Source organism: Rattus rattus, chromosome 18 (assembly GCF_011064425.1).
Source record: "Rattus rattus isolate New Zealand chromosome 18, Rrattus_CSIRO_v1, whole genome shotgun sequence".
In the NCBI taxonomy this organism is placed as follows: Eukaryota; Metazoa; Chordata; class Mammalia; order Rodentia; family Muridae; genus Rattus; species Rattus rattus.
The window spans coordinates 5,958,232-5,972,691 of record NC_046171.1 but is presented as its reverse complement, the minus strand read 5'-3'; the positions used below and the strand labels follow the sequence as shown (position 1 = coordinate 5,972,691).

The 14,460-nt window shown below is 52.6% G+C and overlaps 1 protein-coding gene across 1 annotated transcript in view; it reads left to right on the top strand.

Annotated features, from left to right (window-relative positions):
• Positions 1–13,859, top strand: part of Uhrf1bp1 (UHRF1 binding protein 1) — a 43,149-nt gene extending 29,290 nt beyond the window's left edge. The window contains exons 13-22 of the mRNA XM_032889207.1: positions 609–750; positions 1,137–1,330; positions 1,450–2,885; positions 3,867–4,063; positions 6,620–6,771; positions 6,860–7,010; positions 8,055–8,317; positions 9,281–9,389; positions 9,499–9,599; positions 9,869–13,859. Coding sequence (XP_032745098.1) covers positions 609–750; positions 1,137–1,330; positions 1,450–2,885; positions 3,867–4,063; positions 6,620–6,771; positions 6,860–7,010; positions 8,055–8,317; positions 9,281–9,389; positions 9,499–9,599; positions 9,869–10,045 — 2,922 coding nt within the window. The 3' untranslated portion in view covers positions 10,046–13,859. The remainder of the gene's footprint in view (positions 1–608; positions 751–1,136; positions 1,331–1,449; positions 2,886–3,866; positions 4,064–6,619; positions 6,772–6,859; positions 7,011–8,054; positions 8,318–9,280; positions 9,390–9,498; positions 9,600–9,868) is intronic.
• Positions 13,860–14,460: the final 601 nt, after the last annotated feature.

Sequence of the window (14,460 nt, the reverse complement as noted above, 5' to 3'; positions counted from 1 at the left end):
CAAGATATAGAACCGGGGCTGTTGGCCTCTTTCTTTCCTGAGGAGATGGACAGTTTGGTCAGTTGCTGTTGAACATGGCCTCTGAAGAAGGTCTTGGTGTGCTTGGAGTGTCGTAGTGTCGTATTATAACCTCCTGCTGAAGACCAGCTTGCACTGGCTACAGGAGGCCAATCCCCAAACCGAAAGAAGAACGGCTTGGGGATGGTGCTGTGTGTGTGTGTGTGTGTGTGTGTGTGTGTGTGTGTGTGTGTGTGTGCCTGTGTGTGTGTGTGTCGGTGTGTGTGTGTGTGTGTGTGTGTGTGTGTCTGTGTGTGTCTTCTGTGTGTGTGTGTGCCTGTCGTGTGTCTGTGTGTGTCTGTGTGTCTGTGTGTGTGTGTGTCTCTGTGTGTGTGTTTGCCTGTGTGTGTCTGTCTGTGTGTGTGCCTGTGTGTGTGTGTGTGTGTGTGTGTGTGTGTGTGTCTCTCTCTCTCTCTCTGTGTGTGCGTGAGTAGCGTGTAGCTCTGAGCCCCCTTGGGGAAGGATGGGGAGGATGGCGGAGGTACATGTTCCTCAGGACACGGTGTTCCGGGTGCAGTGACACAGGCTCACAGTGACTTGTGGTTACTTAGGTTTCCACAGCCGGACAGCCAAGTAAGAAGCCGTCCACCCTGCTCTCCTGCAGTCGCAAACGCCACCGCCTCCCGAGCCAGGTGGCTGCCATCCATGTACAGTTCACAGAGTATTACTTCCCGGATAATCAGGAGCTTCCAGGTAAGCTGGGCTGCCCTTCCCTCTGACGCTCCTCACCTTTGTCAGCATCGAGGCCGCTCTGTACCGCCTCACTGTGGCAGTCAGTCTGGTTACCGTTAAAACTCTCCTGGGGTGAGGGCTCAGTTGATAGAGTGCTTGCCCAGTGTGCGTGATTGCCTTGCAGATGCACACCTAAAATCTCAGCACTGTGGGAGGTGGAGGCAGGAGGATCAGAAGTTGATAGTCTACACAGAGAGCATGAGGTCGGCCTGGAGTCTGTGAGACCCCATCTCACAAGCAGGACAAGGAAGACGGTGCCACGTGCCGTTGTCCCAGTGCAGCTTTAGCGGGTCAGTGAGAGTCTCGCTGCCGCTCTGTTCCCAACATTCTGTGTTTGCTGCTTCCAGTTCCGTGCCCCAATCTCTACATCCAGTTAAACGGGCTGACGCTTACCGTGGATCCCGTCAGCTTGCTCTGGGGAAACCTCTTCTGCCTGGACTTGTACCGAAGCTTGGAGCAGTTCAAGGCCATCTACAAGCTGGAAGACCCCAGGGGCAAGGATGAGCACTTGGACATCCGACTGGATGCGTTCTGGTTGAAGGTAGGGACGGAGCCGGACTGGGTCACTTGCTGGTGGCACAGCTACATTTCCTCCAAGGCTGTGTCCTGCTGTGTTCACTCGGCAGAAGCCGGGAGATTGGTTCCATTCTCTCTCTGAAGGTGAGCTTCCCACTGGAGACTAGGGAGCTGGCGAAGCTGCACCGTCCCCAGGCGCTTGTCCTCTCCGCGTCGGGCGTGATTGCCACCAACACCCGGCACGCCCCACACTGCGGTTGTCCAGACCTCCAGGGCCTCTTCCGGGGCTTTGCTGCCGCCGAGTTCTTCCGCTCCAGCTACGGTCACTTTCCCAAGGTTCCAGGGGGCTTCAGCCTCCTGCACATGCTCTTCCTGCACCACGCCTTCCAGATGGACTCGCTTCCCGCTCAGCCTAGCTCCCTGCCTCCTCAGAGGCCAGCGGCGTCCCAGGACCTTTGGTCCCTGCATTTCACCCAGATTTCCTTGGACTTCGAAGGCACAGAGAATGTCAAAGGCCATGCCTTGAATTTTGTGGCTCCCTTCCCCCTGTCCATCTGGGCCTGCCTTCCTCTCCGCTGGCAGCAAGCCCAGGCTCGGCGGCTCCTTTTGGCCTCCGAGGGGAGGCTGAAACCGTCAGCCAGCTTCGGCAGCCCTGTGCACTCTGAGGCTCTTGCCCCCGAGTCCGGGTCCCATCAGAGGTCAAAGACGGAACGAGATTTGAAAAGCCTCTCCGGCTCGGGGGAAGGCCTGGGGGCTGTGAGAGAGGGTGATGCTGGTGTGGACCACAGAGGGCAGGTGGCTGAGCTGGAGGATGTGGCAGACATTCACATGCTTGTGCACTCCACCGCCCATGTCAGAGTGAGGCTGGACCACTACCAGTACTTGGCCCTGCTGCGCCTCATGGAGGTGCTTCAGGGCCTTCAGGAGCAGCTGACCAAGGACACAGAGGCCATGATTGGGTCTCCCCTGCAGGACCAGACAGTGTGTGTTGGAGTTCTCTTCCCCAGTGCTGAGGTGGCTCTTCTCATGCCCCCAGACCCCGGGGCCGCTCACGCGGACTCTGCGGGCTCAGACACCACCAGCCTCATAGACTCAGAGCTGTCGCCATCAGAGGACCGAGAGCCAAAGTCTGATGCCTCCTCAGACCAGGGCCCAGTGAGCCCTGAGAAGGTCCTGAGGGACAGCAGCGCTGAAAATCTGGATGCGTCCCAGGAGAGGCTACACAGTGATGGGGAGCTACAGGACGTCGGTCCGCTCGCACAGCAGCCAGCAGGGAAGAGCCATGAGGCGGTCGAGTCTTTACAGGCCAAGAAGTTGAGCAGAGCTCAAACCGCCACCAGCCCACCGGCTGCGGACAGGGATGCTGCTCTGAATGGACAAGGCGAGCCCATTCCCTTGAGGAGCATTGAGGGGGAATTGTCCAGTGCCATTCACATGACCAAGGATGCCACCAAAGAGGCACTCCACGCTACCGTGGACCTCACCAAGGAGGCTGTGTCCCTGACCAGGGATGCCTTCAGTTTGGGTAGAGATCGAATGACTTCCACCATGCACAAGATGTTGTCCTTGCCTCCTGCCAAGTGAGTGTCCTCAGCCTCTTTCTGAGGAAAAGCCTCTGCTCTTCCTCCAGTTCTGACCACTGGGCACCCGGCTCCCGGCGCCCGGCTCCCTCCTGTGTGCGCTCTCAGAGAAAGAACGGCTGGTAGAGTGGGGCTTGTGCTAAGCTTAGAGACAGCAGGTTGAGGGAAACAGAGAGGCGTAGTCAGAAGGGCTGGAATAGCGGGCTTTCCTGTGAGCTTCTGTGGTCTTAGGAAAGACAGTGCAGCGTGCGGAGCCTCTTCTGGGACATTTGGTGGCTCACAGGCCATGGTGCCACAGCCCAGGAATTAGAGCTTTTTTTTTTCTTCTTGTATTAAATAAATGTATTTCTGTGTATGGATGTTTTACCTGCAGGCCAGAACAGAGCATCAAATCCTCGGGCTGGGTTTGCAGATGGTTGTGAGCCACTGGGTGGGCGCTCGCTGAGGCTCACCCCACTCCTCTGGAACATGAATTATTACTATTTAATATAGAGCTGAGTCAGTTTACCTACCCTGCACTGGTCTCCCAGAGCACTTGAGTAAAGACTCTTGGAGTGGGGCTGCAGAAGTGGGCTCAGCCTTTAGAGCTCTCGCTGCCCTTGCAGGACTCAAATCGGGCAGCTCAGCCTCCTGGAGCTCAGTTCCAGGGGTCGATTGCCCTCTTCTGGCTTCAGGGACCATGCATCTGTGTATGCATGTACTGCCCTACACACATGCGCACACGCACACGCAAGTTCAGAAACCAGACTGGAGTGAATGCAAGCGGCATTCCCTTGCTGTCCCTGGGTGGCAGATAGTTGGCCTCCTCAGTGGATGGCTGACCCTGAATGACCTTTAAGGGTACCAGCTGCTTAAGGTTAAACGGGCACGTATGTGCTCACATTGCCCGTCTGCACTAGGGAACTGGATTAGCCTGAGGACAAACCAGTGTCCGGTGATGAGCTGGTGGTTTTGTTGATTTTTTTTTTTTCCCCCACACAGGGAGGCCATGGCCAAGTCAGACGAGGGGGTGGCGGCCCCAGCGAGTGGAGGTCCTGCCCGGCTCCGGTTTTTCTCCATGAAGAGGACAGTCTCTCAGCAGTCATTCGATGGTGTCTCGTTGGACAGCGGGGGCCCCGAAGACCGGATTTCGGTGGACAGCGATGGCAGTGACAGCTTTGTGATGCTCTTGGAGTCTGGTAGGTGGGAGCACAGTGGGGGCTCTCGGTGTCTGAGGCTCACACCAGCAGGACTCGGGTGGAGTAGACCAAACAAGAACGAAAATTTAGTACACTTGTTTTTATGGCTTTGTCTCCACACTTCTTAGGTCATTTTTATATTTAGATTTTGGGGTTTTTATGGGGTTTGGTGGGGGGCGTCTCATTGTAATCCACGCTAGCCTTGAAGTCGCTGTTCTTCTGCCTCTCTGGGGTCACAGACGTACGCCACCATTTCTATCGCTTACCGGTTACTGTCTAATACTTAACCCACGACATCAGCTGACCAGGCAGTGGGCTGGTTTTTGTGCCTGCTGTCAGTGACACCCATTTGCTGTATGATCTTCGTTTTGCCTGTATATATATTTTTTTATTTTGAAAGATTTTTTTATATTATTTTTTATATTGATTTACATGTATGATTGTTTTGTCTGTATGTGTGTAAGCACACCGTGTGTATGCCTGGTGCCCTAGGGGGCCAGAAGAGTGTGCCGGATGCCCTGGGACCAGCGTCAAGGACCGTTGTGAGCTGCTGTGCAGATGCTGGGATTCTGACGTGGGTCTTTTGCAAGAGCAGCTGGTGCTCTCAACTCTTGCCTGTTTTATTGTTGGAAAATAATGAAGCTTTTTTCTGTTGATATAATGATTAACTTAAAAAAATATGTCTTTGTAACGTGTGTACAGTGCCATAAAGCCAGAGGAGAGTGTTAGATTCCCTAGATGTGAGCCACATGTGGGTGTTGGGGATTGAACTCAGGACTTCTGGGAGAGCAGTCCATGAGTGCTCTTAACCGCTGAGCCAGCCCTTCATCCCCATATACTGATTAACTTTTAGCAATTAAATTTGCCACTTTTGGAAGACACACAGTCACTTATCAAAATAGAAACTTTTAAATGATCCCTCCATAAGATTTGAAAAGCACATTTCTGTCTCCCTCTTTGATATTATTATAATTACTGGTTTGCTGTTGCTCTAATCGAGGCTGTCAGTGTACTGGGCAAGGCTTGTCCCACCCTTGGTCTCTTCCTGTTTTCCTTTACCTTTCATTGGATATCGAGGAGTCGTAATGTGTGTTTATGAGGTCACATACGTTATCCCACGCCTGCCCCGTTACCCTCCTGTACAGCTGAATGGTGATACCGTCCCACCATCATCCTTACATTCTCATCACTGACCGGTTCTCAGTTAACCGTCCCTCCATTTGCGCCATGCCTGGTTGTGTTCTATACCACATGGGAAGTGACAGTGTGTGGGTTGTGCCCTTCTGTCCCTGTTGTCTCAAGTGACAGGTTGACAGGTTCTCCTGCACCTGGGCACACACATCCTCTAGTCTCTGGACAATGAACACATGTTGGTAATTGCGAATAGGCTACCATAAACATGGCAGTGCACACATTCCTTGAGTAACTGCTGTATTCCTCTGAATAGAGCTGCAAGTGGGGGGGCTCGGTCGTGTGGGAACTGTCACTCTAGAGAGCTGCTGCTGTCCACATGCCTGGACTGGTTAACAGTGTCCCCTCACGCTGGGATCGACTCCCTCTGCTCCACATCCACCCGTCCCCCTCCCTCCCTCCCTCTCTCTCTCTCTTCTTCCTATCTATATTTTCTTTCTTTTTTGTTGTTGTTTTTTTGTTTTGTTTTGGTTTTTGGTTTTTCAAGACAGGGTTTCTCTGAGTAGCCCTGGCTGTCCTGGAACTCACTTCTCTTCTAGACCAGGCTGGCCTTGAACTCAGAGGTCCCCTGCCACTGCCTCCGGAGGGCTGGGACAAAAGGCGTGTGCCACACAGCCCAGTGTTTCTCCACATTCTTGCCAGCACTTGTTCTCTGTTATTTTGGAGAAGGGCTTGGTGTTTTAGAGAGATGCTGTAAGGCTGTGTCTGTGTGGCTTTGTGCATATAAGTCCTGGTGCCTCAGAAACCAAAGGTGGCCTCTGGGGCTGAAGTCACAGTCATTAGCCACCGGGAGCAGAACCATGTCTGCAGGAGCAGCCAGTGCCGTTAACCACTGAGCCATCTCTTAGTCTCTGCTGTTGGCTTTTTGAGTTATCATCGTGTAGGCCCTGCTGGCCTCCAGCCCACGATCCCCCTTGGTCTCCTGTGCCCCTGGATTCCGGGCATGTGCTGCCATACCTGCTTGATCATCCTTTCATGATTTCTTTATTTTATTTAATGCAGTATAGACACAAGACTCTAGTTGTACTGCGTGTAGTATAGAATTTCCTTTCAAGTCCAAATACTGTTCTTTGTAGATCTGTCCTGTATGCTTTACCATTACCTGTTGTGTATGCTGTTCCGGGTATTACCTGCCATAGGCTGATCACCTGTTGACCACCAGAGGACGTACAGGTCGCTTCTATTTAGGTTTTAGATCTGTGTTCAATTTGACCCAATGCGTATTGCTCCCTAACATAGACAACAGCCCTAAGTCCATCAGCCCTCTGGTTTGTTTTGTTTGCTTTCAGTTCGTGTTTGAGAAGTTGAATGTGAACCAGTCTTTCTGACTCTGAATTTAAATCTTTGATTGCCTTCTTCATGCAGAGTCTGGTCCAGAGTCTGTTCCACCAGGATCTGTGACAAGCGTCTTGGATGATAGTGGCATTCAAGGGAGCCCTGTCATGGATAGCAGTGGCCAGGGGTTGCCCGAGACCAACAGCTCAGCGTCAGCCAGTGGAGACCTCGCCCTGCACTCGGTCAGCTGCCCTGCTTTCTTTGTGCAGAGGGTAGGTTCTGTGCCAGCTGAGAAGCCTGGGACTTAAAACTGAGACTCTCTCATGACAGGTGTCAGTTCTGGTCCTAAAGGTGAGCGAAGTGTCACTTGGGCTCGAGGTTCGAGGTGAGGACCTGGCCGTAGCCTTGCAAGCACAGCAGCTGGCCCTGCAGCAGCTCGGCACCGTGGGACTCTGGCAGTTTCTACATGGACAGTGCCCAGGTAGGGCGATGGCCTTTCTAGAGTAGTGGGATTTGTCTGAGGTAGGAGAGCGTAGCCAACACTGGCCCTGTGTTGTAAAGGGCGGAGCTCTAGGCCCCACAGTTCTCTTTTCTGTAGCAGCCTCTGGGGGAAAGTCTCTGCCAATCCGGTCTACAGCAGGCGTCCTGGAGCAGCCTGTGCTTCATGTTCCTTGGGTAGTGTCTGTCCTCCCCTCCAGACCTACCCTGGAGCGGCCTCTCCCTTACCTTCTGGCTGCCAACAAAAGCCTATTTGTGATGGAGGAGTTTTCGGTCGCTCATGCCCTTTCCTGGTTGTTTATAGACAAGGTCTCATTAATGCAATCCCCGCTGGCTGGCAGTGTAACTGTATGTCTCAGGCTGGCCTGGAATTCCTGATTGCCCTACCTGGGCCTCCTGAGTTCCTCACTCACTGGAATGTGCCACCATGTCTGTCCCTGTTTGCAGGGGAGGTGCTGCGGTCATCCATGTATGTCTTTCCTAGTGCACATGTTGAAGAGTTTGCCTAGGTCTTATGTCCCTGAGGCCCTGCCCTAAGTACCGATTCTAGCTCACCAGAGCGGGGTGCTCGGCTTCTCTAGGTGGTTGTTTGCCAGGCTTTCCACTCAGTTGTTCTGCACACATAAACCGTTCCCTCGATAAACTCCAGGTGGTTCTTTATGGCTCGTGGAGGGATTAGCATGGCCGAGTGACAGATGTGAGGGTCAAGGCGTTAGAGCAGGAGAGATGCGTGGTGGCAGGGGTCGCATGTCTTCTTTTAGGCACTTCTGCTGTCCAGTGCTTCAGATTTCACAGCAGGGCGTTTTCCCTGTCCTCTGCCTTGAGGGGCATTCTAACAAGAAGTCTAAGTTCATGGGCTCCGACCGCCTGGCTTCAGCCCTGCCTTTGCTATACAAGATGGTGTGACTTTGGGCTCAGTTCACTCCTGCGAGGTGGGGTGGTGTAGGGTCATCATGAGTATTGGGCATGGCTGAAGGGCTTACCATAGTCCTGGGTTAATACATTTTCCTCGGTTCTTTTCCCAAAGGCCCAAGCTTTGAGGGACCCTCGGACCTGAAGACTGACTCCACCAGGCCTGCTGTGGGTCTGCGTTTTGAGGTGGGGCCTGGTGCAGCTGTTCATTCCCCGCTGGCTGCACAGAATGGCTTCCTGCGGTTCTCACTTCGGGGCTGTGACCTGGAGCTGTTCACCTCAGTGCTCAACGGTCTGGGGCCTTTCTTGGAGGATGAGTGCGTCCCGGTGGTAGTCCCCATGCAGATGGAGCTCCTGGACTGCAGTGTTACTCTCAAGGTGAGAGGGACCGCGTAGCCTGGGCTCTGTAGCAGCGGCAGTGTCTTCCATGCCATCCCAGTGTGTGAGCAAGTGAAGAGAGCGGATTCCACTCACAGGTAAAAGCCTGAAGTGGGCGGGAAGATGGCTCTGCTGCTGATGTGCTGGCTGCTCATGCATCCTCAGAGGGTGCAAGACAAGAACATTCCAGGGACTTGCTAGCCAGCGAGCTTTAGCGTCAGTGAGAGAGATGGCTGGAGTGACCTTGGCGGCTCACCGCACTGGCTGCTCTTCAGACTGAGGTTCTCCCAGCATCCAGGTGGCTCCCAACCAACCACCAGTGCTCAGTTCAGGGATCTGACACCGTCTTCCGGCCCCATCAGGCAGCAGACATTCATGTGTTACATATCCACGTATGAATGTAAGACATTTACACATGTAAAAGAAACCTCAAGAAAGTAAGGCAGAGCAAGAGTAAGGCAGAACCTTGGCCTCCACATGCACACACTTGAACACGTGCATGAGTGCACACACGTGCACACACGTGCATGAGTGCACACACGTGCACACACGTGCACACCCCCGACACTCCCCTAATCCTCACTCTGACGTGTAACATAACCAAGCCAGGGTCCTGGTTTGTCTGAATCTCCTCTCCACCGTCTCTGGGATGGGCACACACATTTGCTGCCATGCCTGCTGACGTGAGTTTCATCTCTGAAAGTAAAACCCTCTTCCCACAAACTGTCCTCTGACCTCCACACGAGAGCCCTGGACTGCACTCACAAACACACACTCAGATACATGCATAATAAATACATTAATTCAGACAAACCAAAGAATATCTGGAGAGTCAATGGCATCAGAGTGCCCTGGGCTGGGTGGCAGGAGCATGGGTATGCTGCCCCGGGCTGGGTGGCAGGAGTGAGGTTATGCTGCCCCGGGCTGGGTGGGTAAGTCACATGGTTCCCCTCTCCCCTTCAGGATGATGTCCCTCCAATCTATCCAACATCCCCTGGCCCTGTGCCCATCACTTTGACAATGGAGCGTCTCGTGCTGAAGCGGGGTGATGATGGTGTGTTTCACCTTGGTGGTGAGTCAGGCTTCTTGGCTTTTCTGCTCTGCCTCTCTCTGGTAAGCAAGTAGAAGCTGTCTGGCTCTTGACAGGTACCGGTCACTCAAATGGGTCATTATTTCTCCAGCTCCTGCTCAGGACGGGCCGTTGGCTGAAGGACCTGAGAAGCAGCAGCTCCCGAAAGAGCAGGTGCCCCTGGTGCCCACAGGACAGGGCTTGGGACGCCAGGTGAGGCCTAACTAGATGGGAGCACCTCATAAATACCTAGGGGCAGTAAGTGGAAGCAGTAAAACTCAGGCACACGAGGTCACCTGTCCTGTGCAGCAGCTTCTGGGGAGACAACAGGCTGTACACAGGAGTTGGTGGGGTGTGGCCACTGCTGCTCGTGTCCCTGTAGCTGATGCTGGGCTCTTCAGAGAGACCTGGGCACTTGGGAGACGGCTCGAGCTCTTTGATCCTTGCCCTGAGGGTGCTTCCTCCCCGTTCTCCCTCTCCAGGCTCAAGGAGATGCTACTGTGTTCTCTAGTGGTGAACTGTTTCTCCTTCAGGAGAAAGGCTCGCCTACTCTGCAGCAAGAACTTGCAGACACCAAACAAGCACTGGCCATTGCCACCCAGGACAGAGAAAAGCTGCTCCAGGAGATTAGGAAATACAACCCACTCTTTGAGCTTTGACAGCGGCTCAGCCGTCCAGGCTCCACAGAGAAGCTATCACCAGCAACAGTGCCGCCTGGGACAGGCGCTGGCCCGGGAGCCAGCGGGGCCAGGAGCACACGTTCACTCCTTGTGTGCTTCCTGCTGGCTGCCAGCCTGGGTGGAGGAGGAGCCGGCAGAGCATGGCCGCACCCAGGAATGGGGTGGCTCTGTCCCTGGCCCTGCACTGCGTCTTGCCATTAATGTAGCCTTGTAGTCCTCTGCACACTAGAGGAGTCTTCTCTACATCGTAGAGCGTTTCACCTCCTGGTGTCACGGCAGTGTCTGCTTCCTTCATGGCCTGTGTGAACAGGTGTCCACCGAGTCATGCACACAGCCACCAAAGATCCCGTGTCCTGGAGCTTCCTGTGGCGTACCTGAGAGGTCCTTGGCCTGAGTCTTGAAGTAGATCGAGCAATAGCCGATCCTCAGGGGTTGAGGCAGAGGAGGCCTGCGATCAGGGCAACATGGACTCGCCTCAGTGGACCGGGAGCTAGGCTCGTGTCATCTTGGCTGATGTTCTGGGCCAAGCTTTCATGTAGGATTTCTTCGTTGTGATGCTTTGACCCTGAAGTGGCTAGATCGTCTTTGCCTGCATAAGAATTGGTTTGAGGTTTAAGTCAGGACAGGGCTCACCTGCTCCCGAGTGCTCAGCTGAGAGCATGACAGGGTGGGGATACAGTTGCTGTTTTCACAGCTGTCCGTGACGGGGCCCTTCCTTTCTGTTCCTGGAGTCACCTGCTTTCCCAGGACTGCCTCGTCCTTCTGCCCGTGCTTCTGGTAGGCTTCCGACTGAGCTAAACTTAGTTCCACCCCCTCGGTATGCGGCCTCACTCCCCTCTATTTGGTTTTTTAAAATCATGTTTCCGAGGTTTCCTTCTGGTCCTGTAGAAGTTTCCCCTTTCCTTCCGGTTGTCAGAGCTTGGCTCTGTGGTGTGCTGTCTGGGTGGAAGCACGGCCTGGCTGACTCGCTTACTTGGCAGATGGTCTGTCCGTCTGTCGTGAGCTGGTGATGCTCTGGAGTCCTGACTGTGGTGAGGGAGGGAAGGAGGAGCACCATTCCATGTAAAAAGGAGCACAGCTATGGAAGGATAAGGTCACACTGTTCAGACTTGCAGGGCCAGACATGTTCTTCACCAAGGCAAATTTCAGAACACCATGTCTTACAGAACTGGTTGGTTACACTGAGGAGACACAGATTTGGGGACAACATCTTCTGGAGACAGTGTTAACAGGTGAAGTTCCCTCATTTCAAATTTTTTATAAATGACCTAGAACTTTAAATGGTGAACTGTTTATCCTTCAGAATGCCATTCTGTTTACATTCGATGTCACACAACTTGTAGACAGTGAAAAGCAGACCAGAAGAGAGAAATAACCATAAAGCCACAGGGAAGTGAGCAAGGCTGTGAACCGGCAACCTGACAGGAGAGGTTCAGCACAGAGGAGGGCTGGGGTGGAGCCCAGTAGTAGAGTATATGAGCGGCACGCGTGAGGGCCTGGGCTCAGCCACGATCACAAACTCTGTCACAGAAATAAAGACTGTGTGTGTCTAAACAACCGCCACTACTACTAGAACCAAACACTCAGGAAAGAAGCCAGAGCCTTGCTGAGGGAGCAGGGATCAGTGTGATGCTGTGGTCTAAAGCCCGGCAGTGCCCCAGCACAGGGGAGTGCCCTCATCCCCCTACTGGGCACTTCAGTTGTACTTGTTTATCTGGGAGTTGGAGAGTGATCAAGGTGAAGACATTGTCCTGCTGAGGGGAGCAAGGGACCACACACAGGATCGGGGACCCAATCTTGAAACTTTAGTTCTGGGGCCCTGTCACTGCCTCAGGGAAAAAGAAAGCACTTTTAGCAAAGTCAGGAACTTGAAGGGCTTGTTGGAGAAGCGGCCCCTGTGTTTCTGACATTCTTGGAGGGAAGGGAGAGCAGTAACTAGGAAACAGGATCTTTCGGCTTCAGGGTCACTTGACCTGGCTTACATCAAATCCCTTCCTCTTCCGCTCACTGCATCCCCTCCCTCAGGAAAAGATTTCTGACAAATACTTGGTGCACTTTACCCTTGAGCTTGCAGTAGAAACCTATTTTGTGTCAAGGACAATGCCTTAATGGCCAGAACGTCAGGTTTTTGAGCTGAGGGAGTCAGGGCTTCTTGTCCATGTGCAAACAGAGATGTAGAGTTCTGGCCCCCTTTATGCTTTGGCCTTTTGTGTCTTGAAATCACACCTCGGGAAGGAAGCATGGGAAGATTATCATCCCATGGCATTTCAATAGTGTCTTGCGATTCCATTGCCCTGTTCACTGGGGATGAGCAGGAGAGACTTGGCCATAATGCAACTGGCTGTGTGGATCTCCAGGGTAAGGGTACGGGAAACCGTCAGGCAGTGCTTTTGAAGTTCAGCTGTGAAGTTGCAGTTTGCAATACGAAATACCTCGAGACTTCTGCAGGGACCGCAACACTGTCCCTCAGAGTGTTCAGTCACTGCACATGGCCCTCAGCTGTAAAACTCTTTATAGCTGCATCATCTGTGATTGTCGAACTTTCCTGTTTACATGCCTGTGCCGGGAGTGTTCCCTGGTGTGTGTAGACTTAGAGTTGAGCCCGCTAACTGGGCTGCAGGGATGTGGCTCAAACTCATTTTCAGTTTACTGGAATGATGAACGGAGTCTCTGATGGTGCCAACATGGCTTCTCTCTCTCTCCCCATGAGCTGTTTTCAGTTTCACTTTCTGACCTTACCGAGCTATGGGCTGCACTCTTTATGTGCTCTGTGCTGAGAGAAACGGGACATGTGAAGTAGAAAGGGTCGCTACCACAACTCAGCAAAGCCCGGAACCAAGTATCTGCTGTCTTTATGTTGTGTTGGGTTTTCCTTAGGGGCTCCAGAGGTTGAGCCCTGCAGAGGTGGTGTGAGGTCTCCTGGGTGGGAGCTTTGTATTCCTGACCCCTTTCTTTCATCTTGATGCATAAACTACCCAAGCTAGCAGAGTAACATCTGCTTAAGACCACGACAGCCAGGACTCGTAGTTATGATCTCTTGGAGATGGGCAATGCACGTTTGTCTGGGTGATCAGAGCCTTGCAGGTGCCACCGCTCTCTCCAGTCCAGTTCTCCAGGGTAGGTATGGAGAGTGGCTGTTAGTGAAGAAAGAGGCCTTCTGCCCCCAAGGCACAGGGAAACACTTGGTAACTTTTAACAGTTAAGCCTTGCTAAAGTGGCCAGGCCTGAGATCTGAGCTTCCTGTTCTGCTGCTGTGTTTCTTATCCTGTATCCTTTATCAAAGTGTGTTAAGAATTTCCTATTGGAGTTGGGAGGGAAATTTTTTGTCAGTTTACTACTTTCTGGTGAAGAGTTAGCTTGAGTCTTACACCTTTCTGTGGAGTGCCCCCACAGAAGCGTCCTCTGCACTGGCTGAGCCAGTGAGTTTCAATGTAAGTTCCTAAGTTAGATCAGTCCAATTACGTGAGTCTGAGCTGTTTCCCTAACTCAGGGTGCTAAAATAAGACTTGCTCAGGAAAGCTTCAGAAGAAAACAGCTTCCAAGCCTGCTTCCTGTGACACTCAGCAGCACATGGGGAGCGGGCCAGCAGATTGCCAACTACATCAGGTAGCCTTACTACTGCTAATCACTGTCAATGCCCTTCATTCTCCGAGGAGAGCAGTGAGAATGGATACAGTGAACTGAACCTTGGTCAGTATTGGGAAATTTACTGTTGAAATAGCTAATCGAGTCCCAAGTGTACTGGTTCTGTGAACCACCTGAAAAGCAAAATAAATGATACCATTGAATGGCATCGGTCCTCGAGTGTGTTTATACGAGTCCAAGTACAGGGTTTCTATGTTTTTACGATAGGTTCCTTTTGCTATGTACCAAAATGACCCCGAACTCACGATTCTCCCAGTCAGATACGGGATTTCCACGGCTGTAACAATGCTTGCCTCGTGTGCACAGAAACCCTCAGACCGATGGATCCTCAGCACTGTATAAACCAATCCAACATGGTGGCACACACCCAGAATCCTAGTACTGGGTAAGGCAAGATCACAAGTTCAAGTTGTCCTCTTGGTTACATGAATACACTTGAGGGTTTTTTGTCTTGAGTGTATGTTGTGTGTCTGTGCCTGTGAAGGCCAGAAGAGGTATTGCATCCTCTAGAGCTGGAGGAATAAGAAGTTGTCAGTGGCTTGATGCAGGCGCTGGGAACTGAACTTGGATCTTCTACTCTTAACTGCTAAGCATTCTCTCCAGGTCCAGATTTAAGGTTATGAATATGGTAAAAAGGGCCAAGTGTGATGGCCACCGTGTAACTCAAGAGTTCTAGGCAGGCTTTTGAGTTCAAGGCCAGCCTGGTTAGCCAAGGCTATATAATGAGACCCTGTCTCAAAAACAGATTT